General features: G+C 47.0%; 1 protein-coding gene across 9 annotated transcripts in view; it reads right to left on the reverse strand.

The window, feature by feature from the left end:
- LOC146831037 (RING finger protein 151-like) overlaps nt 1–25,278 on the reverse strand; it is a 313,078-nt gene that overhangs the window by 176,825 nt on the left and 110,975 nt on the right. For 5 of the 9 annotated variants that reach the window (XM_085605254.1, XM_085605253.1, XM_085605250.1 and 2 more), the window contains 2 exons: nt 16,956–17,020; nt 441–666 (listed from right to left, as the gene is read on the reverse strand). In XM_085605254.1, the coding sequence (XP_085461380.1) occupies nt 441–646 (206 nt within the window). In that variant the 5' untranslated portion in view covers nt 647–666; nt 16,956–17,020. The remainder of the gene's footprint in view (nt 1–440; nt 667–16,955; nt 17,021–25,278) is intronic. The other 4 variants (XM_085605257.1, XM_085605256.1, XM_085605255.1 and 1 more) reach the window with 1 other exon arrangement.

The raw sequence follows: 25,278 nt of genomic DNA on the forward strand, positions 1-25,278 counted from the left end.
CGCGCTGCAGCGATCAACATCCCAGGTACTGCCTTTGACCCAACCCTTAACCCGGCAGGCATGCCGGATGTAGTCACACATCACCCTCGGGCCAGGTGTGGCCACAGGTTATAAAATAAAGGGAAGGAGACCGCTCGAGGTCTTTCCACCGAAGCTCTACTGTGTGTGGGCGCAAGTTATTATTGCATGTGCGTGGGCGGTCGAAACAGAGTACGAGGCACCCTACCTCTGCGAGGTGGTACGCAACACTACTGATTAGAAATGTTTTGATATCAGAACTGCCAACTCACACAGTGCCACCGTGAGTTACAAGTCATCGGCTCCCAGTGAGAAGCAATTATCACATAGTTAGGAGCAGTTATCACGTGGTGGTGAGGAACAGATATCACACAGTGGCAGGAAAGCGAGCTGGAAACCACTGCAGAGTGGGTGTGACATACCTGTACAGAGGTCGAAGTGTAGCAGTATCCAGCTCTTGTCTATCTTCAGGGCAGTTAGGGTGATGTACCAGCCATCCCTGTATACACAAGGCACAGTAGGCATGTTCACAAGGTGCCTGAAGGGGATCTTCTAAGACATCTCGGCAAATGCAGCACAACAGTCCTTCATTCACATAGCCAACAAAGCGCTCAATATCATAGCCCATTCTCTGGAATGGATTTCCACCTATGAAACAACAACAGAAAACACAGCAAATGAGAAAGATACAATTACAGTTGTCTGTTAAGAAAAACTAAAAATAGCTTGGCAACAAACATTCCATTTTAAAATTAAGGATGTAATTTATCTTACTGTAGCTCAATGGGTACTGGACTCTATCGACTGTAAAGATAATTTTCTGATCTATGCAGCAGAACTGCCCACAGCTGCGAAACCTTTTAACTTCTGGGAACCGCTTACCAACTACTTACGAGAACACCCTGACCTCCTAAAAGCTGATGTATAATTACTGTATATGTTAGGAGTATGCAACATTACTGGACTGTAGCATTGTTCTGCTGAATGTTGCTTAAAGTGCTGTACTATGTAAATGTATCATCTGTGGAATAGATAATGCAATATTGACTTGATGTTATGTATGAATATGATTTGTTTCATATGATGGAAAAAGGATGTCATTTATCTGACCACTCAAGCTATCAGTTGAGTTCTGATGCTATATGCAAAAATCAATCTTCAGCAAAATAAATCTTCACTAATGCAATACTCGTGATTTCATTAACAATATTACAAATAACAACATTGATGACATCACTGGTAACATCACAGATCACATAACAATTGACATATTGTCATCACTGAAAAACTATTTAAGCTGGGGCTCTTGAATACCCAGAATCACCTCTATGTGAGATAGATTCACCTTCCAAAAAAAGCGTTACTTTTAAATATGTATATATGTATGTTAATGGTATTTCTAGTGTGAACTTGGACAAAAGGCAGCGTGGTCAAAGCCATGCATAAAGTCAACAAGTAAGAGAGGAGGAAGCTGGGCTTTGGATGATTAATGAACAAGGTACTTACCTTCGGTAACGATATATCTGTAAGAGACATAGATTAGCTGTAGATTCCTTACCTGTAGAATTACCCCCAGGTGTCAGACTGGATCCGGAGAATTTTTTCATCAGCAGTATCCCTGCGCGTCACAAGGTGGCGTCGGTTGACTCCGTGTTCGTCGTTGGCGTCGTGGTCACCAGAATGACTTTGCGGTATCTACTTAGATGCCACCCTCGCGCGCTGACGTCAGTTCTTTTACACAACATTCCACACCAGAAGTGCAGAGCCATGCAAGACACTGACCACTGGTTCACACAACTAGGGCCCTGAAAGGAAGTCCTTAAACCTAGAAGTCAGTTCGCAGAACGGGGAGGACAGGTGGGGCGGTAAGGAATCTATAACTAATCTATGTCTCTTACAGATATATCGTTACCGAAGGTAAGTAACTTGTTCATCTGAAAGAGACAATTAGTTATAGATTCCTTACCTGTAGAATAGATACCCCAGCAATACCAACCCCGGAGGTGGGTCTGCGAACTAAGTTCATACCAGAAAGTCCTGGAGAACAGAACGGCCAAAGAAGCCGTCTCTCCGGACTTGGCTGTCCAGGCAGTAATGTTTTGTGAATGTGTGCAGAGATGCCCACGTAGCTGCCTGACAGATGTCATGGAGGGGGACTCCACGTCCCAAAGCATTGGTAGCTGCCGTCGCCCTGGTGGAGTAGGCGCGCAGACCCACTGTAGGCTCCTTCTTTGCCAAAGAATAGCAAGCTTTTATGCACAAAATGACACACCTAGAGATAGTCTGTTTGTCATCCACCTGGAATTGCTTTGTGCGATTCAAATAAAAGGAAAGCGCATGTTTTGGATCCAGACGGTGGAGCTTCTCTTCATCCTTAGAAGGATGCGGAGGCAGAAAGAAGGTGGGCAAAGTGATGGTTTGACCAATGTGGAAAGAAGTAACTACTTTGGGAAGAAAAGAAGGTTGAGTTCTGAGGACAACCTTGTCCGGATGAACAGCCAGAAAAGGAGGTTTTGAAGAAAGAGCTTGGAGCTTACTCACCCTGCGAGCAGAGGTGATGGCAACCAAAAAGGTAGTCTTTAAAGTTAAAAGTCTGAGAGGACAGTTATGTAGCGGCTCAAAGCGAGCGCACATAAGATAAATTAGAACTTAGTTCAAGTCCCACTGGGGCATTACGAAGGGAACAGGAGTAAAAAGATGAGTAATGCCCTTAAGGAAGCGATTTACAACAGGGGACTTGAAAAGAGAAGGCTGATCAGGAAGCCTATGAATGGCTGAAATGGCTGAGAGGTAGCCCCGAGGGGCGCTGGTAGGCCACAGGGGAGCACGGTAAACTGAAAGTGCACGTGGCCTACAGTGAACCGCAGGTAACGCCGGTGAGCCGGCATGACGGGGTTGTGAAAGTAAGCGTCCTGCAAGTCCAACGCTACCATCCAGTCTCCAGGGTCGACAGCAGACAGGACCTGAGCTAGTGTCAACATTTTGAACTTCTCCTTCCAGAGGAAGCGGTCAACGTTCCTGAGATCCAAGACAGGATGCAGGCCTTTGTCCTTCTTGGGCACCAGGAAGTAGTGGGAATAGCAACCACGACCTACTTCTGGGGCAGGAACTCGCTCGATGGCTCCCTTGGCAAAGAGAGCCGTAACTTCTTGTTGGAGAAGGGCCAGATGATTCTCCGACATGCAATGGGGTTGAGGTGGCATGGATGGATGGGCAGTCTCGAAGGGGAGGGAGTAGCCCCTTCAGACTATCTTCAAAAATTCCCTGTCCGACGTGATGGTGCGCCAGTGGGGGAGGTGATGGCAAATCCTGCCGCCCACTGGCGATTGGTGGCTCTGTAAGGTCGGACTAAGAGGGTTTGGAGGCTGCTGCAGAGGGGGCGCTGGCGGACTGACCTGCTCGCTGGCCCCCAGACCCACGACGGTTCGTCCCACATCCTCGGCCATGCAGGGGCTGGACAGCTTGCGCCGGCCTGTGGCTCTGGGTGGAACGTGGCGGGGCACCGCTTCCGTAGCCACGAAAGGGGCAAAAACCAGACTGCGCAGGGCGGGTGCTAGAGAGGTCCAAGGACTTGGCTGTAGCCCGGGAGTCCTTGAAGCGCTCCAGCGCGTTGTCCGCTTTGTCACCAAACAGGCGACTGCCATCAAAAGCCATGTCCACGAATGAACAAAACACCTTAGTATAGGCATACTTGTGGATTAGTATAGACAGAGTTGGGCGAGGAAAGACAAGATCCGAATCAATGTAATGCTCTGTACAATACAGTGTTACTTTGTTTGTATTTTATGTATAATGTCATCAATAAAAAGATTTTTTTTTTTTTAAAGCCATGTCCAGCAAGGTAGCCTGGACATCCCCGGAAAAACCAGTTGACCTCAGCCAGGCGTAGCGTCGAAGGGGTACCAACATTGAAATCGTCCTGCCTAGTGAGTCGGCGGTGTCCAGTCCACATCTGATGGTAAACTTGGCTGTGTCCCTTCCCTCGGCGACTGCACAGGAGAGCACAGCCCGGGCCTCCTCCGGGCACTGTGGCAGCACCTGCGCTACCGTATCCCACACAGAGTGGGTGTAACGGCCCAACAGACATGCGGTGTTTACCGACCGCAGTCCCAAGCTGGAGGTAGAAAACATCTTCTTCCCAAGATGGTCCAGCCTTTCGGATTCCCTATCAGGTGGTGCATTAGGGCTTGCGCCTTTGGACGTAGAGGCTTGGACCACCAAGCTCTCAGAGGTGGGGTGTTGGGAGAGGAAAGAGGAGTCGCCCGGAGCCGAGCGGTGGCGTCGCGCAATCATCCTATCCACAGGAGCCCCCGTGTTAGGCTTGGACCAGGTGCCCAAAAGGATGTCAGTAAAGGCTTCATTGAAAGGCAGCAGGTGTTCCGAAGAGGCCATCGCTGATTGAAGCACCTCCGTTAGGAGATTCGTCCTGACCGCCACCGTAGGTAGCTCGAGGTTGAGGGCCTCGGCCGCCCTACGCAACACCACTGCGTATGAAGCACCATCCTCCGTAGCCACGGTAGGAGGAGACAGCATGCTAAGGTCTGGGGAGGTGTCCAGACCACTGGCTTCCCCCAACTCCTCTCTCCAGTCCGGTTCATCCAACTGGTCAGCTAAAGGGTCTACAGACCACTACCAGCCCTCCTCACCCTCCTCTGGTTGCCAATCTGGCCTGTAGGAAACACCAGGGTAGAACAGAGGTACAAAAGTACCGCTCGGCGCCGGATCCAGCGTCGGTCGACGTCAGTCCAGCTCAGTGTCCAAGTCAGGGTGGAGGCCGGGGTCGACGCCGGCTGGGGACACAACCGGCGTCGGGTGTGGACGTTTTGCCAGTGGGATCGGTACCAGGGGAGGTGTTATAAGGTCGACCGGCGCCGATCCGGATCTAGGCCTGGCTCCAAGGGGACCCTGTGGTGCCGGGGCCAGAGCAGCCGAAGGCCCAGGGCCCCTAGCCAAGTCCGCAGGGCCCTAAGGCGCGCAGGCGGAGTCCGGCTGTCTAAAGATGGCCTGCATCGCTTCGGAGAAACTCCGAAAGCTGGGCAGGGGTCGCTCCGGGTCCCGGAAAGGGAGGGGAACCCGGAGTCGACCCTTCAGGCTCCGCACGTGGAGCCGAAGGACAGGCACCGTCCGCATCCCTCGTAGCGTCGGCCGTTGGACGGGGAGAAGTCGAAGAGCGATGATGCTTCTTCGACTCTTACCTGAGGAGTGGGAAGACTTCAATGACGAGTGGTGGTGACTCCGCGACTGGTCCCTCGACCTCCCACACGACCGGGACCTCGAACAGCGCAGAGCGGACTGCCGGGCCTCGAGAAGCTTTCGGGACCGCTCCTGCAAAGACTCCGGATTCATGGTCCGGCAGTCGGAGCACGACTTGCGATCATGGTCGCACTCCAGGCACCGCAGGCACACGTGGTGCGGGTCCATAACCGACATCAGCTTGCGACAGGTGTCGCAAGCCTCGAAGCCAGGCTGAGGACGACTGGACATCCCTGCGTGCACCAGGAGTCAATAGACTCAAAAACAGTGTCGACAAAAGTCGCAAAAAAGTCAGTCAAAAAGTCACTGGAGGTACCGCTCTCTCCGGATCGGCGCTGGCTGGCGCGGAAAAAGAAAGAACATCAGTGCGTGAGGGTGGAGTCTAAGTAGATACTGCAATGTCATTTCTGTGACCACGACGCCAACGACGAACGCGGAGTCGACCAATGCCACCTTTCGACGAGCAGGGGTTCTGGGGACTAAAAAATTCTCTGGATCCAGTCTGACGCCTGGGGGTAATTCTACAGGTAGGGAATCTATAACTAATTGTCTCTTTCAGATGCATATGTCTAACACAGGTTAGATTATCAAAGTGCCCCGGGTCAGCAGAAAGCATTTATGCCTGCTTTTTGCACCCGTGGGGGTCTTCTTTATCACAGAAGGTGCAGCAGGCACTTGACAGAATACTTACTGAATACCCATTTCAGAGGAGCATATTTCATGCTCACTCAATATCATTGAGGTGCTCCTAATTTGCATGGATCTTTGACCTCTGAGAACAAAGGAATGCATTTACCTGTGCACACATCATATTACCGACCTGGGTGCAGGGGCAAACAAGCTCTCGGAAGGCCCAGTAACTTTGCGTCGCCTTGGAGGTGGTGCATAGTTAGCAGGACACCGTTTTAGAGAAGGCACAGCATTCATTTCTCCTAGGGCTTATGAAAAGTTGTCAAGTGTGTGATATATGCTGTGCCTTATCATAAGCCCTAGGAGAAATTTTTAATACAGAAGAAGATTGGGCATTGGAAGATAGTTCTAACAATATGGAAACATGAAAAAGTACTGAAAAGAACTGATGCATGGTGAGAACACTTTTTGTAAATCATAGGGTTTATAGAGAACGAATGAGCTAGGGTACTCTTTTTGTAAAGAACAGAGGTTGCAGTGAATGAATGTGGAAGGGTAAGGGCCTGTTGAAAGGCACAAATAAACAGCGATAACGATTTGTGCAGCTGTAACCATCACAACAGTTTGTGGGGCCTTCTCAAACTGAACACGCTGTGCTTCCCAGGGATACTCTTTTGTGAGGAGAACCTCTATTGGTCTCCCCACCCGCTAATATTAAACAGGTTGTCACCACGGTCAACGGCTGGTGGCAGTATTAATAGGGTTGTGAGAAACTGGCTTGGTATATGATGCACACTTACGTGAGTGGGCACCCTGCACCAATCCAGAGAACCCTTATGGTGATTTTAGTGGTCTTAGACAACCTCTGAAAGCTCTCTAGGGGGTAGCTGTGGAGAGCAGCCTTCAGGCTTAGTCCAGAAGGAGTGTAAAGCAGCTTGTTTTACCAGAACATAATCTTAGAAGTATAGATTAAGTGAAAAAGAACCACACAGTGTATTTATAAAAATATGAATTTATTATAAGACACTTACTAACACGTACAGATATCTCCTACCCAGAGATATACACAATGCACACAATACTTTACAATAGAAACAGGTAAGTAGCACTTAATACACAGCGGTCACCAGGGAGGGACCAAACCATATACTAAATAATTGGTATGCGAACCACAACTTGAGTCAAGAGTGTACCTAGAAGACGTAGATGTGTCGGGGACCCAATGAACCACCCGAGGTAAGTAACTAGGAGCCCCACAGAGGTTGTGTGCTAAGTGGGAACACGACAACGTGATCAATACAAGTCAATGGGTAAGTCGTGGTTGCAATTTTAAAGAAGAAGGACCCTTCCCAGCGGCCCTTGAAGAAACCCCGTGGAAGACAGAAGGTTGGAGAGCCACCCCACCCGTGGATACCTTAGGGACCAGGATACCTGTCCCAGGGAAGCCGGGTTAATAGGTGTGAAGTGGCATCGGAAACCGCGTCGAACCCAATGGAGGACTTCAGAAACATGCCGCTGCTGGAGAAGGTGAAAGTGTTCGGTGTAACCAATGGTGGATTCAAAATGTGAAGAACTTGCAAGCAGAAGGGACAGAATCTATGCCACTCAGCAGTGACCAGGAGGCACGGAAGACGAATGCCAACCGATGTCGGGTGTTGCAGGGGAGCTGACGGTAACCCTAAAACTGCAGCTGTGTGGACCAGGCGATGCTGTGGAAGACCAGGATCCGTACACTAGCTGTCCCACGTCAAGGGTTGAGGGGTCGGTGTCCAGCATCCGGCGGGAGCACCAACAAGCCTTGGCAACTGCAACCAACATTGAAGTGGAGAAAAGTGCAAGGACGGGATCAGCAAGGTCCTGGAGACTCACCACAAGCAGGGGGGTCAGGGCACGCTCGATCAATCAGGAGAGCCCAAAGAATACGAAGATGACCCTCAAGAGGACCCACAGACCAGAGGCACTGGAGTCACAAGAGGACCTCGAGCAGCTTACCAAAGATGCAAGCCCACGATGCAAGAGGATGCGGTGAGGGTAAAGATCTTGGTCACTGGAGATGCTTGAGGTTGGGGCTACTTGGACCCCGAAGATCTTGGTGGAAGGAAGCCAACAAGCCTTTGCACTGCAAGTTGACGCAGTGCACAGGGGTTCGGTTCCTGCAGCGCCGAAGAGGGATACTGGCCTCAAACTTGGTGAGAGGCCAGGGCAGGCCTCGAGGGATGTGAAGACCACCACCTGTGTTGCTGAACCTTTCCGGAATCTGTGGGAGCTCAGGATCAGCAGACCGGTCAGCTTAGTTGCAGTGCCTGTAGATGCAGGGAAGGGAGATTCCTTCAGGTGTCTTGGATGCCCACAGGCTTTGGAGGGTTCACGTATGGTGCACAGGCACGGACGTTGCAGCAGACGAGCAGGGCGATGGGATCAAGAGCAGCAGGAGTCTTCCTAGTTGCAGCCTTGATGCCAAGAGCGAAGTCCAGCAAAGTCCAGAGTGCCCAGATGGTTGAAGTGGTGTCTGAAATTAATCTTGTCCCACGATGAATCTAGGGACCCACCGACAGGTAAGCCCTTAAATAACATAAGGAAAGGGTTGGGAAGATTAAGGGGTTCCTCACTAAGGAGGGGCTGGACAAGGGGGAGGATACTTCCCTATCCTTTGTCCGGTTTCACGACAGAGCGGGAGCCAACGGCTCCCTGAACTGGTTTGAACTGGCCTATGAATGGAGGGCACCAAGTGTGCCCTGCATGCAGACTATGTGGCACTGGCAAGCGCTCCCAACCTGCCTCAATACACTAAATCCTGTCTGGGAGGTGGTCACACCTCCCTGTGATAGGATACCTATTGTTCTGCCTTCCCCTGCCCGAGCTTGGCTCAGCTGCAGGAGGGCAGAAACGTATCTCTGGCCGGTAGCAGCCCTGCCTTGCTGTCCGAGTCTGGAAGACAGGTACCGGGAGCACCGAGGGCCTCCCAAAGGAGCTTTACGCTGCATGATAGGATTCGTTGCAGCCAGTTTTGAGATGGTTACCGCGTAATGACAAGGTGCTCCTCTATAGGTCATATGGCTGTCTCTCTTACAACCCGGGAGAATGGGCTCCATAGGACGTAGGGGTTCATGCAGGGACACCCTCACACTTAGAACCAAGCACCCTGCCGTCAAGATTGAAAGGCCTGCTCTTGGGATGACTTATAGCTTTTAAGTGCAGTGACCTATGCCCTGGGTACCTTAGTACCATATACTAGGGACTGATAAGTGTACACCAGTGTCCAATATGGGATGTACCAAGTACTTACCAACCAATTTACGGGAGAAAGCAGAGAGACTATGGTCCTGGTTAGCAGGATCCCTGTCAGACTAGTCAAAAACAGCATAACACCATGCAAAAAGTGAGGGTAACTATGCAGAAGGATTCTACCTTCCTACAAGGGTGCAAAAACTGCAATAAAATTCCGAACATCAGAACGTGCATTCTGTCGTTTTTGATCACTAGTGATGCCACCAGTGGTAGGATTACCCTTAGCTGATCACAAGCATCTTTAAATGTGTATGAATGTCTATACCCTACTCCTTCCTTCCCCGTCCCTTTGTCTCGACTATCTATTTGCAGAGGAATACACAATGATTCCCATCAAAGCAAAACCGTGGAGGATGGCAAACTTGGATGCACACAGGCAGTTGCCAACTCATTGCATTCCTAAAAGAGGACAAGCGATACTTTTCCTCTCTGAAGAGGGGAGCTCTGAGCCAAACTGGATTTACAATTTTTCAGAATAATTTTAACCTGATTGGCAGTGGGCTGCAGCCCATCTGTCAGGGAATACAAGAAGATGTCCCATTCCAGCTTACTGAACAATCTCTAAGAGCCAGACCAGTTTTGATCTTGCTGGCCGTTTCCTCTTTGCTGGGACGGATCCCGACGGCACTGCTGAAGCTTCTTCACTCACTCGGCTGTTGAGTTTTCCTTTGTAGCCAGCCAAAGGAGTCCAGAGACAGAAAATGTGCCTAGAATCCATCGCTGCCCCTCACAGACCAGCAGAGGATTACCCAAGTGTACTGCCTGGTAAACATACTCCCTGCCTGCACCACCTTTTATTGTTTTGCTGGCCTCTTACCATGCCTTTGGAGTAGAGACCCTGCACCTGGCTGCTCTACATGTTAGCTGGATCTAGAAGGGCCAAGTTGTTTTGGTGAATGACTCAGGTGTTGATCGGCTCCCATTCCATTGGCAATGTGCTGTGTATATTTAAAGTATTTTCAGTATCTGCGATTACCCTAATAAGAACCCTACCAAAGTAACCAGATTTGTCATTATGATCCTTAATTTCACAGTGTGTTATCTTCGCAACTGTGTAGCAATTGCATATATTATATGTTGAAAACATTCTATGGCCCATTCAATCCTCTGCATGGTGTTGCTTTTGTGTCTGTATGTGTAGGAGTCTTACGTTTCATCTAGTGATGGTAAATGGCACAGAGATAAAATACATACACACACTGCCATGTTTTTATCATTGTATTATCAATGCACTGCCATTTGTATTGTGTACTGTGAATTGTATGCTTTGTACCATTTGACTTTAGTCTTTAGTAAACTTAGATTTATATATTCAGATATTATTGAGGTGCTGAGTCCTTAAAAACTCACAACGCTGGCTGGATACTTACATTTCTAGTGCAACTTTGGGGACTGTGTTGTACGTGAAGCATTAGGATATTGTGGACAGTTTTATAGTGTATGAATCAAGTCAAGCTGGATTACATTTGAATATTCTTTAATAAAATTTCATGAACAAATTTAAGAGTTTGTGACGCAATTTCACGAAAGCTGTGCGAATGGGTATACAGCATCGTTATGCTGCATGTTGCTTGTAGTGCTCACAACCCATTTCTTAAACAACCTTCATTGTGCTAAGCTATGAATGCTTGTGCCCAACGCTATCTGGAGAGCGAGGGGCCACAGAACATATATTTTCAACTGCAGTATCCTGGTTAGGAGGAAGGCTCTCATCTTTGATAGTGTTTGGGTACCCATACAAAGGCAACGGTTGTGGGAGTAGCCTAACATATAAGGCTTAAATGCACATTAAAAAAGTGGGCTTCAACAGAGGCTTTGCTAGCATGGTCAACATACAAATCCCATCACAAATATGGTTCATTTTCTGTGTAAACACAAAAGAAACAACTAAAAACAATGGGGAAAAGGCTATCTATCAACAAGCCCGTTCTTTGAAACAGAAGTTAACATTTGGCTACATATTTTGACAAATAGTATTCAAGAACAGTTGTGGTTATCACATGCAAAGGTCACTGAAATAAAGTGCAAATTTGGTTCTGACAATTTCCAAAAATAACTTTTAAATTGCTGTGTGCCATCAAAAAACATAAAAGTGCTTTTAGAACACGGTAGGAAGAGGGTAAACCCAGCCTAATGATTCCACAAACAAAAGACCTGCCTTTATGCATCAATTATAGTTCCAGTTGACAATTGGGACAAGATGGGCTCTGCCACGTTTGTTGAAAATTGGTCACCTCTGGGAAGCATGTTCATAAAAGATGTACTTTGGTAAAGGACCTTAGGTTTGATATCTATGTGACCAAATGAGATAAGTATTCATAATACCAATGCTTGTTTTGTTCAGAAAGAACAAGTCACCTATGTTGCTTTTTACTTGGAGAAGGGCACTGAAAGACTCAATGGCTAGAAAGATAGTTTTACAGATCCTAATGAGTGGTAAGCAGAGGAAGGTAGAACAGTAATCAACCAGTAATAGAGGGTTCTACATTAGCACCAATGGCGTCTAGCTTTACCATACAATGTCAAACATGATGGATTGATATGACCCAAATACAATTTAAGACCCAATACCATGACACCTCTGGGCTCTTCAGAGATCTAAAGAAAGAAAACTCAGCAAAGTACAAGGTGAAACAAGTATTTACAATGCAATAGGTCTCGCAGTGACATTGTTTTGAGCTATTAGCATTGTAAATGACTGATTTTTATATTGTTTTTCTTTTCTAAAAAGTATACAGTATATATTATTGCACACATTAGCTCTCTTTGTAACGTCACAGCAAAGCGACGTATGATAACATGTCATTCCGATATCAGTGCCAATGTGACGTCGCCTGTACAAACAGTCACTGAAAAATCTCCTTATGCCAACCTGGAAGTGATGGTCTCATTCTACTGAGTTCTGGACATAGACTGCGTCACAAATATACACAAAATGCATTTGCACTGACATCGTGTAAGTGATCTCGTGTTCGTTTACACATTTCACACCCCGTGCCCTACCCACCACCAACCCAAGACTCTCGGAAGAAACAGTATAGTTAGTTTTACATTCACAAAAGAATCGTATCAGACCACGGGCGCGAGCCTGCTCTGGCCAAGGGCTTTTCCGAGCATCAAACATTTTCAAACGCAGACAGAATTTGTTCTTTTCCTCCGTTTCCCCTTTTTTCCTTTTCAACACTCCGCGACGAGCCCGTGATCCCCAGACAGATACGGTGCACACAATTAAGACACATTACCAAGGCCCGCTTTCAAAAGCTCCGCGGGCCTCTGATGCAATTGGAATCGCTTTTTGAAAACACAGTCCGTTACTATTAACCACAGCAGCAGCAAAACCAGGAGGGGCTAATTCTATATGGTGAAGTTATGCGGCATCCGTGTTACGTTACATTTAGAGTGATTGTCTGTAAATGTATGCCAGGTCACACAATATTTACATCCTGGTTTTCAGTCTGCCATTCTAGTCACCACTTGTATCACCCTAAACCCCAGAGCTCCCAGACTAGCGTGTTTCGAAACGGGAACTTCTGACAGGCCTGACATCTTTGTTCAATTGCATGCTGGTACTTGTAGTGTCACTCGTCCCATTATTTACCTATGCATGCAGGGCTGCCGCTACCATCATATGGTGACATGAGCGGGTTTAGTAACAGTCACACCTGACAGGGGACACCTGGAGGGCCCTGGGACCACACAGGCCCTCAACATGACAAACCAAAATACAGCAGAAACGACACGAAAAGAGCGAGTGTGAGGCTGGCAGGTAAAACCGGAGACAACACAACCCCACTCACCTCACAGTCACAACCCCCAGACGAAACAGCACACAACTCAACCCCACTCACTTCATGACAACCCCAGACGAGAATCACACAACACCACTCAACCCATGACTCAGCTCCCAGACGAAATTAAAGCAAACAACCCCCATGCGAGAGAATTACCCAGCCCCGCTCACCTTCTCACACAATCCCCAGAAACAATCACACAACACAACCCCACTCACCTCCTGACAACACCTCCAGACGAAACTAAAGCACACAACCCCACTCACCTCATGAGGAACCCCAGAAGAGACTCACCTCGTGACACCACCCCCAGACTAGGAAAGCACACAACCTCACTCACTTCATAAAACAAGCAAAACAGAAAGCAGCTCCACATAGTGGGAGGGCGAGGGCTGCCCGCTCATGCGCGGTACCTGTAACTTTTGCGTGCCCAGTGGCGGCGCATGCGGCTGGTGCAGGCAGCGCCTGTTCCCTTCCGGGGCTCCCGTGGTGAAGAGGGAGCCCCAGCGCCAGAGAGGAAGTGCGGGAGCTGAAGTCCCGGGTCCCAGGAGGGGGCCCGGGTGAAGAGCGGCAGATAGCAGTGCGGGGCTCCCATGCCTAAGGAGAGAGCCCCGCGTTGTGCTGGCAGAAGTATAGAGGAGCTGAAGTGCTCCGGAAGCGATCCGGAGCCAGCCGCCATTCAGGAGGATTCCCCCGCAGACTGGGTGAGTGGGGGATTCTCCATTTGTCCAGTGGTTGTGCCGATGAAGGCACAGTGTCAATGTTTATTTCTTGAGCGGACCCGCCGTTGCGGGCCGCTCCAACAATGGGGCGAGTTTAAAAAAAAAATGTGAAACTGCATGCTGGCTTGCGAGGACGGAAGGGGGACAGGAGATGTGCACACCGCGTGCCTGTAAGCGCGTACACAGGCTCCAATCGCCAAAAGCCTGCGCGTGCCCATCTCCTGTCCCACTTCCGAGGCAAGTCAGCAACAATAGATCTCGCTGGCGACAGCGCTTGCCGCTGGGTTCGCCAGGCGAGACCTAAAAAGAAAAAGGACAAAAGACAAAATGCTTATCCATCCTATTAAAAGAATTTTGAAGATTGCTGCTTGACAAATAAAGCATTTTGTGGGAGTAAAGTCGAAGATGACAATTACACCAAATATTTTTCCATCTGGCAGTGGGATGCCCTAATTCACTGAACTCAAACTAATTGTTAAGTCTCACGCAAGTGCTGGATGATGAGTTGAGCTCCTTTCTAATAAACAAGATAGAAAATATAAAACAGCATTTTCCTGTGATTAGTAAACAGGACATCTATTCAAATCAGTCAAATGGAGACTTTTATCATGAAGAATAGTTAAATGAAATGGCACCACAATCAATTTGACTTGTTCTTCACTTTATAAAGACATGATTCGATATGGACTGACTTCTATTAAGATTACCAACTCATATCAAAGGGAGAAATCAGTCTATTTATTAATCCCACCACCCCACCCAAGGGTAGACCAGCTACCAGTCTGTCTATCTATGCAACTTTCCTTAAGAAAGTGGTGACAGCCCAGTTTCAATGGCTCTTGGAAACCCACAACCATTTTGATAAGTGCAAATTAGTCCGCTGTCCGCATAGTGACACCCTTAATGGATTGTGTGAGCATGAACTGCTGTGGGCACAGGATAGAGAAGGTGCGCCTATCCTCATGCTGTTAAATCAGTTTATGGATTTTGATACCAAGTACCACATTTGTCTTTCCGGACAGGACGGCCAAGGTACGGAGGGTCATGGGCAAGTACCTACACTGGTTTGATGATTTTCTGAAAAACAAACTGCAGGTCGTTAGAGCTGGCCCCATTATGGTCAGACCTATTACCTTATTTTGAAGAGGACCCAGCTCCTAGTGGAAGCATTGATCAATTATACCCTTTGTGCACCGTGAGAGAATGCCTTTCCAGGATCCAGATGTGGAAGGCAGATGTAGGCTGCTACCGAAGATCAGAAGCTGGAAGAGACTGTCCTGCGGTGAAAGAAAAGCACCAAACTTTCCACACTTTCGCTAGTAAAAGGAGTGGAGGTATTGTAGACAGGAACATGTTTTTTAATCCTCATTTTGTCCAAAAATTGCCTTGTTCTATGTGAGTGACTGCACACAATTTTACCATTACTCTCTGGACAAAATCGACAATTGTGGCTGCAAAAATGAACTCCAACATAGATTATTGAAATGTCTTTTATGTAGCACTACCCATTAAGTTGCAAAATGGATTCCGGATAGTGCAGAATGAGTAGGTGCAGATGGTATGGGGATGAGAACGTGGGATCATGTGTCCAAATCAGGGACGAAGGTGCACTGGATGCCCTCGGCAAAACAAGTCCAAATTTAAAGTGCACTTGTTTGGCTTTTAAGTGCTTCTATAAGGTGGATCCTTTTTATATTTATATTTTCCTTCTTGACCCCAAAGGAGTTCTCCTATAGAAGATCTGGAATAATATAGACTATTAGTCTTTAAAAGAAATTTCAGGGTCAGTTGAGGGCAGGGGGCACATGGCGGCAGCAGAGGCCAAGCACTGTACAGGCCCAATACAAGCAGTGCCCTAGAGATAGATTTCTTTACATAGGATAGACTGTGGGGTTGAGCAAGCCAAGGAGTCACTTGATCCTTCAGATACACCTTTCCTGATACCAGTGAAAGATACCCAGATAAAGGGATTCTGCCTATCAAGCTAATGTGTCTGATTCCAGGTAGCAAGGAGAGGGCACTGGAGAAAGGCAGCTCGAACTTCTTGGTCAAGTGCTGTGGATTCAGGCGGTCGACGCAGGTGGAGGGGGGACCATTCCAGTGGCGGCAGCAGCCTGAGATGCTTCCAGTCCTTGCCATGCACAATTCTCTACTTGGCAGGGATCCTGGGTGTTTGGACAGAACACCTTCATACATCCTCTTTCTGGGTAGGTGGAGGGGAAATCTGTTGCCAGGAAAGATTATTTAGCAAGAATTGTCCACGCAGCAGGAGAAACATTTTTAAAAGCCAAGTTGGCTAAATTTTTACAGGGGGTTGACATTAATTGTTATTCACATTCACCTAATTAAGATGTAGTTGTGTTAGTTACAATTGATAAAGGAAGGCACGGGTTGGTGGATTTATTTCCCGCAATTATGCTACAATTTGAGCAGTTCTGTTTAGGAGATTGAGAAGTAAAGACACCATCTCGGGAAAAAAAAATGTAAAAGCTATCCCTAGGTGTGAACTTTGGTACTTAAGAGGCACTTCTTTAAATACTGGTGGATCTTCTCCGTTAACGACTTGAGCAGGGGGAAGTGTTCACTTCCATAAGCCGCCTTCACAATAACGACAATCCTTTCTCTGAACAGCAGACAGTAAGTACAGAGTCAACTAGATGCACTAGTTTCATGGACAAAAAGCATTCTTAGTTTTTCTTTGTTGATCTTCATGGTGTTTTTGGTACTAGTAGGCGGGGGCTGCACTTCTAACAGCCTACACTCCTCAGTTTCTGAGAGTAAGTACAGACACCTGGAGTGCAATTTGAAGTGAGATTATTGGCGAATGAGGAACAAAAAAAAACAAAAAAAGCATTCTCAGAGGTAAAACCCTCCACAGCTCGTGCATCAGTAACAGAGCTTGGCTCATTAGCAGGCAAACGATGCACAAAACATTCTACAATCCTGATAAGTGTGAAGGAGAATACCGAATAATTACAATGTGAAAAGGGGAGCCGCTAATAAACCAATTAATTTTCATTGAAAACATATTTTATCTACTAAACCCCCATTTAACATTTACACAAGTCAAATTACGACGCATTTTCATTTTAGAGAAGCAAAGTTCTGGAAAGAGTGCTAAGAAGGGTCAGCCAGTCTGTGGCAACAGATGGAATGGACAGAGGAAGGATTAGATTAAACTCTCTTAATGACATCAATGCACATGTTCATAATTAGTTTAAAAACCTTAAATACTGCGTTAGCTCGACCGTACCTTTTTTTAAACTCTACTCGTCTTTCCTCCGGGTTTTGTTCCTCCGGCTGCCCATGAGTTTCTGCCTGAGTGTGAATGAAAAGGACACAGTCAACCCAATGAGTAGTTTAACGACCGCGATTCCTCGCCCCCACCCGCCAGCGACAAAAACGCGTCAGCTCCGCCCTGTATTCGTGCTCGGGGTCCAGCGGGACCGACGGCTGCACAGATGATCATAGAGACGGGCCGCCTCCACGCCTCTGCCTCAGAAGGGCAGATCACAGAGGATGAATAATTGACAACAGCAAGACGACATCCGCCCTCGGGGAGCCGGGGCCTAGGACCCCACGAGCCATTCGTGGAAGCATTCTTACTTCTGACAACAAGGAAAGAAACTGGTGCACAAAAGAAACCGACCGTTTTTCAATATATCGCCTAACCGTGTATTCCAATGCGTTCTGTCAACAATAGGTTTGCAGCAGGAGTTAAGGCTAACCGAGTATTGTATGATGGAGATGAAGAAGAAAGATGTACATCACCACCACTCTTTCACCCCCCATCTCATTGTTAGGTGACCGTTGCATTGTGAAGCCAGACCTAAAAATCCAGGTAGGCCAGTGACTGCCCTGCTCCCATTTGTGCTGCTACCGCGCTTGATGCCCTAGGGTAATTGCCGCGCTTTATACATTTCAAATCAATCAACATCCATGATCTAGTTATCTAAGACACTTTAATAGTTGTGTGTGACCCTGAAAGTTCAAGCTCAGGCAGCTGGATACGTAAACAAAATCATCACAGCTGTGTGGAAGGCAGGGACTTTTTTGTGGAAGCACACAACTTCAGACTAATCCAAACATGTACCTCTGGCTCCCAGCATGTTGGCAGAGCCAAATACCCTCTCCTGGTGATTCTCATGTAACATGTAATTGTCTTATGACAGCTTTGCTGTCAAGTCATACCATACAAAACTACTGTAAGGTCTTGTTTACAATTTCATGGTAATCAGTGTTAGAAGTGGGGGGGAACGGAAGGGCACGGCGTGCCCCTACTTTTAAAAATTATGCTAGTCCGTTCCCCTACTTCTTGATTTAAAAAAAGCGTCCCGGGACTGCCCTAATTCAGGCCCGGTTCTACCGGGTGGGCCGGGCCCACCCAAACATTAGCCTGGCCCACCCAAACTGGAGCCTTGGCCCTTGCAGTAAGGGCTTGAAGGGAGGCGCGCAACGCCATGGGGCTCAAAGTGCTTCAAAGCCGCCCCCCCCTCCCCCGTCGTGTGTGTGCGCCCGGGCGCACACACACAGACAGTTTTTGAGATTATCGCAGCCGTACCCGAGTACTTCACAGGTCTTTAAAAGACCATTTAAATGTTAACGAGGCTTAGTTTATTTTTTCACCCCTTCATCTCCAACAGGGGCATGGCGACAAATCCTTTCTTTGGCCGCGGTAACCTTTGCCTACTGTCCTGCTGCGTGGATATTCTTTTTCTATGCAGCGCAGGAGAAAATAAGTTTGTTTATTTTGATTCACCTTTCCCAACCCCTGCAGCTGCTTATCACTTCAGGCTGCGACACTAAGTTTGACTAATGGAGTAGGTAGGAGAATGTGTCACTATTTGTTTTTCTTTTTAAAATTTGCACAGGCCCAGCAGGACATGTACTTTGTGTGTGCTTCATTTAATCCGTTTTTATCATCATCATGGCTGATGCAGGACAACAATAGGACAATAAAAAATGCCCAGATAACGCTGGCTATTAATGATCCTGCTGGAGAGCAATAATTGCTCTGTTAGTAGTTAAGTGCAGATGAACTGTATTTTATGTGAAAGCTCAGTGGGTTATTGTCATTGTGACAGACATCCTTGTGTTACTTACAGTTCAGAAGTTACAATCCTAACATAGGACAGTGACCAATGAACTGTCATCAAAGAGCTGTATGCAAACCTGAATGGTATAGTTAGAACTTCGCGTTTTTTGTTTTGAGATATAGTTAGAACTTCCCCAGTCTTTCATTATTCTAATGTTGCTAAAATGAGTATCTTTGGGCAGATATACATTTTTATCAGTAAAGCCAACCCCTAACCACTGGAGTACTCTTTAAATCCTGAGTTTGTGCTTCTCCAGACCAAACCCTCTTAAAATAACTGCCCACCAGTATGGATGACATGTGATTCATACACCTTGTAATCCTCATTGGTTTATGTGACATTCCCTGTAGGCTGATTTACATACTTGTATGATTCGTTGTCTCTGTATAATGTGTGCGGGGTGTAAAGTACTCACACACACTACACTGATATGAGTAGCGCTACACAACAAATGAAATGCATACGAGAGAGTGGCTACGTAAAGCTGAGGGGCACTGTTGGAGGGTGGCAGTGAGGGAATCCGAGGAGGAGGTAGTGGGAGGGGCTATGAAGCGATGAGGGGCACTGTTGGAGGGAGCAGTGAGGGAATCCGAGGAGGAGGTAGTGGGAGTGGCTATGGAGCGATGAGGGGCACTGTTGGAGGGTGGCAGTGAGGGAATCCGAGGAAGAGGTCATGGGGTGGAAGGTGGGGGGGGAGCTAGGGAGAGATGAGGGGCACTGCTGGAGGATGGTAGTGAGGGATTCTGAGGAGAAGGTCATGAGGGGGAGGGGCTACAGAGAAATGAGGGGCACTGGTGGAAGGTGGCAGAGAGGGAATCCGAGGAGGAGGTCATGAGGGGGAGGGGCTATGGGGAGATGAGGAGCACTTGTGGCGTATGGCAGTGATTATTGGTGCGGCTCCAAAAAAGACTTTCGCATCAGCGCTAAAGCCGGCCCTGTCATGGCCTTTCTGTTTTTGTTTATTTAATTAGCAGTCGGGTCATAAGGGGTACTGTGGAACATACTTTAAAGTGTGTGCTAATTATATTTACTGCTATATTCAATGTTTTAAGTTTGAAGGTGATTTTACTAATGTTTTTACCGGGAAAAATGAAAGTGGAGCCCGATGGTGTCTGATATGGGGCTGGGGCCCAAGGTCAGCTGTGAGATAAGGTGCACTGGAGAGGAGTAGTGGATAATCAAGCCTGCAAGGGAGTGCGTTGCGGAGTCTGGGGTCAGGTGGAGGTAGTAATGAAGAGGGATCCTCCATGAAGGCTCGAACAGAGGGAGCCCAAGTAGTGTCACTTGCCTGAAACTACCACCTCAGAAACCTCCTCTTCCCATCAAAGGAAAATTACATAGAAAAAACAGTTTTTGAGAGTGATAATATTTAGAAAGAGATTTGGAAAAGAGTGCGATTTACTGGGCCTTGTAAGACTAAGAAGAGATAAAGGAGGGCCCTGAAGCAGGCCTGGAGTTGACCACATTTTTTTTTCTTACTTACTTTAATCTTTATTTCGACTCCATAGAGTCATAAAAGAACAAAAGAAAAATATACAGTCAAATAATAACAGAAAACAAGCACCCAGGGTAAAGGAAAAGTTACATCGACTGCAAATAATATAATAGGTCAGGAACATAGACTTCATAGATACAATTATATTTCATAATGTCAAAAGAGTTCTTCTAATGTTCCATACAGCGGCTAAATACTTGGTAACAGCAAAAACAGTGGGAGGGGATAGGTCAGATTTCAGCAAGCGATAAGCATCCAAATGATTCCCAAAACCCCAATTTTTACAAATAGGAATAATCCACTTTTTCCTGGGTTTCATATAAAATGGACAAAAAAACATTAAATGAATATCATTTTCCAGCTCATTTATACAAGCTGGACAATTTTTAGAAGTGGGTGGGTGCCAGCGACTAGTAAGGGCTCTAATAGGTAATGCATTGTGTCGCCATTGCAGGAATAGTTTCCTAAGACCAATGGGGTTAATATCGTCCAAAACTGTCTCCAACATATAATAATCCTTCACTATTAGGAAGGAGGTAGACATGGGCCCCAAAGTGGTCATTGTTGATAAAAGAGTCATATTACGATCGTAGTACAAGGCAACCAAATTTTTTCGGGATATAGTACTACATGCCTCTTGAGGATTTGTCCAAAGAGGGAGTAGACCCATCACCGAAAGCTCCTCCTTAATATACTTAAGCCAAGGGATATTACGTAGAGCTGGGTGTTGATGTATCTCCCTGAATTCACAGCGATAGCTCGAGAGTTCAGGGGTTGTCCAGAGTCGTCTCCAAAAAATTAGAGGCTTCACACCTAATTCTTCCTTTATTGATCTTAATCCCATATCAAGCCTGAGTGGGAGAAGTGGTGTGCTCGGTGGAAGAGCGGCCAAGTTCCGAAGGAACTTGTTTTCCGTTTTGACAAGATCAGGGGAACAATTGTTGCCCAACAGTTCACCGCCATATGTTACTGCCCCCCGTGCCTGCATTTTATAAATTTCTAGTGGCGGGCCAATAGGGTGTATCATAGATTCTTTCCATAATTTCAAAATACCCCCCGCCTTTTGAGTCAGCTTTAGGTTTGATTTTATTTGATGATGAGTCCAAGTCATCTTCTCATTCAAGGTTAGTCCCAGGTACTCAAACGTATGAACTCTTTCTAGGGTGATACCATGAATGACAGGGTTTGGGCGAGATGACCTAGGAGGGTTGAAGATCATGAATTTTGTTTTATCAGTATTGATCTCCAACCCCCGGTCAGCACAGAAAGAGACAAAGCCATCCAGGACTCGCTGGGCACCCATTGGGGTCTTAGCAAGTAACAAGGTGTCATCAGCAAACATAATAGCTGAGACACCTATACCATCGAGTCGTGGGGCGTCTCTATTTGGAACTTCATTCAGATAAGAAATGAGACCATTTACATAGAGGCAAAACAGGGTTGGTGCCAAGACACAGCCCTGCCTTACCCCTCTTTCCACTGGGAAGCTAGCTGATAAGCCTCCCTCTCTCCCACATCTGACCCTTGCAAAGTTATTAGTGTGAAGGCGCACTATAATCTGCAAAAGAGGTAGTGGAAGGCCCAAATCCCTCAGCACGGACCAGAGTTTCGTACGTGGGACCAAATCAAAAGCCGCACGTAGATCAACAAAGATGGTATATAGGGAGCCCCCCTCCACCATGACTGTCTTCCAGAAGAGCATGCATAATCTTAAAATCTGGTCAGTTGTTGAGACGCTCTTTCTGAATCCAGCCTGATAGGGGCTCAGAATCTCAAACTCTTCCATCCAATCCAAGAGGTGGTTTAAAATCAGCCTTGAGAAGAGTTTCTGAGCCACATCTATCAAACTGATGGGCCTATAATTTACAGGGAGCAACGGGGACCCCTTTTTGAAGATAGGGACAACTTCCGCACCCAACCAGGTAAGAGGAACTGGCATACCCCCAAGAATTGCGTTAAATAGTGCAGTAAGATATGGTGCCCACACTCTTGGTTCGTGTTTATACAAATCACCAGGGACCCCATCCAATCCTGGAGCTTTGCCCGCAGGGAGCATCGATATGGCAAGTTGGACCTCGCTCAGGGTAAAGTAGACATGTGCCGGAACATAGGGAATTGATGGTGATAACGATTGAAGTCCCCTATATAGGGCACTGAAATGTTCCTCCCAAACTTCAGGGGCAATGTTTGGATTCACTGCTAAGACAGGTTCTGTTGAACCGGTGGAAACAATCATCCAAAATCTCCGCGAATCTCTGCACTGTAGGGCAGATACTAATTTATCCCAGTTTTCTGATGCCCACTCGAGTTTAGCGTGGTGAATTAGAATCTTATAGGTGCATCTCTTTTGTTGTATTTCCTCCCTATTGGCTTTCTTTTTTATTGCGTCCAGCAACTCACTTTTAGCTGATCTACACGCCCTGTTGTACCATTGGAACCGTCTACTGATCCTTTTAGTACAGCGGGCTGGTGGATTGAAAATATCAGCTAGAGAGGAAAATAGTTCTTTATTGACCAAAGCCAATTTTCCAGAATATTCAAGGGAAGAGGAATGATCCATGAGGTCTATTACATCCAGCAGTGCGTTTCCAGCCTTCAGATAGACTTGGGAGAGTTCTCTTTGTTTGCTAGCTAGTTTCGCCCATTTAATTCTGCGTTTGTTGTTAGTCAGAGTAGCTTTATTTGGTATTGGTAAATTGGGACCCGGGGAAGAGTCCCCGGGACACAGTCCCAATAAAGATACTTCCAACACCAGGGGGTTGTGGTCGCTCTCTCCCCTCGAGTGAACCTTAAAATCAAAAACTCTATGCCACTCTTTACATTGGACAAAAATGTAATCAAGTCTAGCCTCGCGCCCTGGTTTGTTAAACGTTGGGCGCGAGGGGTTGTCTGAAGGTGTTCGGCCATTGCAGGCCCTGATTGAGTGGGTCATTGCCAAGGAGGTAATTTGAAGAGCCAGAGGGGCCCAGGATCTGACCGTTGGGCCAATGACCTGTGGAATGTGCCATATTTCGTCCTCATCGAGATTTGTTTGGTACACCAACCCCGGAAGTGGTTCGAAGTGGGAGTTCAAGTCACCAGCAACAATATACATTGTACCCACAGGGATCTTATGTAGAACATTAAATAAAACATCAATCACCCCGGATTCCTCACACACATTCGTGGGCCTAGAGTACACATTAATCACTGCTAGCTTTGTGCCTAGGGACCAATCTAATATTACACAAAGAATATCTTGGGACCCAGTCTCCAAAATCGTAGCACTACAACCCAAGTGGGTAGCAACCCAAATACATAGGCCACCTGAAGGGCGACCTCTGCCACCCCACACAGCCGGAATGGAAAAGGTAGCAAAACCCAAGCGATGGCAATCTTGTCTAGCCCAAGTCTCTTGGAAACAGCAAATGTGATGTAAGTCTATAAAAGAACCCCACAGAGGGCAGTCAAGCTTAGAAGGTAGGCCCGATATATTCCAGGAAAGGATTTTGTGTGCAGGTGGTAGATTTACAATAGGATTTAATTCTTTGCACATAGTGGTTTCGCTCGTGGACAGAACGGGGGCTGGGGGAATAGCAAAAGAGGGAGTACGAATAGAATATTGCTCAGGAGATGGCATCACATCCACAAGAGGGTTAGAGGTATCATCCTCAGAACTCAGTCAGTCGACCTCTTCAAGGCAAGCATACCTATTGTTTAAGAAGTAATCGCCTCGTGGGGGCACGTCAAAGCGAATAAGCCTCTTTCTTCCTCTATGCAACGTAGGACCAACCCTGGTCCAGTTTCCACCAAACTCAGAGTGGGAAGAAGTGATGTTTGGGGGATAGAAGAATGACAGTGGTAGTGTTTGGATTAGAGTGTCTCCGACATTACCAAACCAGTTACGGATATAAGAAACAGTCTGTGGGTTTCTAAAATTCACCAGTATACAATCACCCTTAATGTTCTTTGAAATAGTTCCCAACCAAGAAACCCTTCTAACCATTAGAATCCTGGAGCTAATATTAGTTGGGAGAGGCCTGTATGTATTAAGCCAATTAATCACCTTATTTTTAAGGGAGACATAAGTCTCTAAATCAGAATTGGTAAGCTCTGGGACACCGGCTAGGACAATGACGTATGGTGAGGCTTCGGGGGGGAAGATTTATCACATTTTCCCAGCTTAAGTTAGGGCCATCATTGCAGGTTCGATTCCCGAATTCCCCAGAGGTTTCACCTACATCTGTAGAGTTTGATTTAGCCACTCGTATAGGATGTCTAGATGGGATGGGTAGCGGAGCTTGAGCAGGTAAAGAGGCAGGGATGGTGCAAGGGAGAGAATTTGGTATGGGAAGTGATGCGTTAGATGGAATGGGATCCGTTGTGGAAGGGGGGATTATCGAGGCTACAGATATAGGGAAAATGGGGGGTTGAGAATCTCTCAGATTACTCGCAGATACATTATGGGTTTTACCACCACTCCCCGAAGGATTTGCTATGTCTAGGATTACCCTTTCTATGTCTTTGAGCCTTGTGTCTATTGCATCAAGCCGAGCAAGCATCGGAGTATAGAATCCCTTAAAGACATGATTTAAAATGTCGATAAGGGGGGCGTTCCCCCGATCAGGGCCTTGATCCCTATCTAAGGAAGGAGAAAGTAGTTCAGAATAAGAAGGGGTAGACCCTGGGGGTATAATAGGCATCGCCCTAGTATTTGTAGCTGGGCTGAGGGGGGATGTAATCACGGGGTTTGTGACATTATTGTGTAAGCGGTCTAATCTCGCTTTTTTCCCTCGTTTAAAATTCCCCTCACGTTTTCTTTTTGGAACTGCTCCCTGGTGCAAAAGTTCGGTGTTGCTTGTGATCGGGTCAGACAGTATTTGAGGCCTAGGGGGAGGTATGCACTCGGGGATCGGTTGAAGAGTATCTCTCCCTGGGGAGGTATTGTGTCTAAGATCATGTATGACCGATTCTATTGTTTGATCGATGCTATCCAATAAAGCTAT

The sequence above is a fragment of the Triturus cristatus genome, chromosome 5_1 (genome assembly GCF_964204655.1).
Source record: "Triturus cristatus chromosome 5_1, aTriCri1.1, whole genome shotgun sequence".
Classification (NCBI taxonomy): Eukaryota; Metazoa; Chordata; class Amphibia; order Caudata; family Salamandridae; genus Triturus; species Triturus cristatus.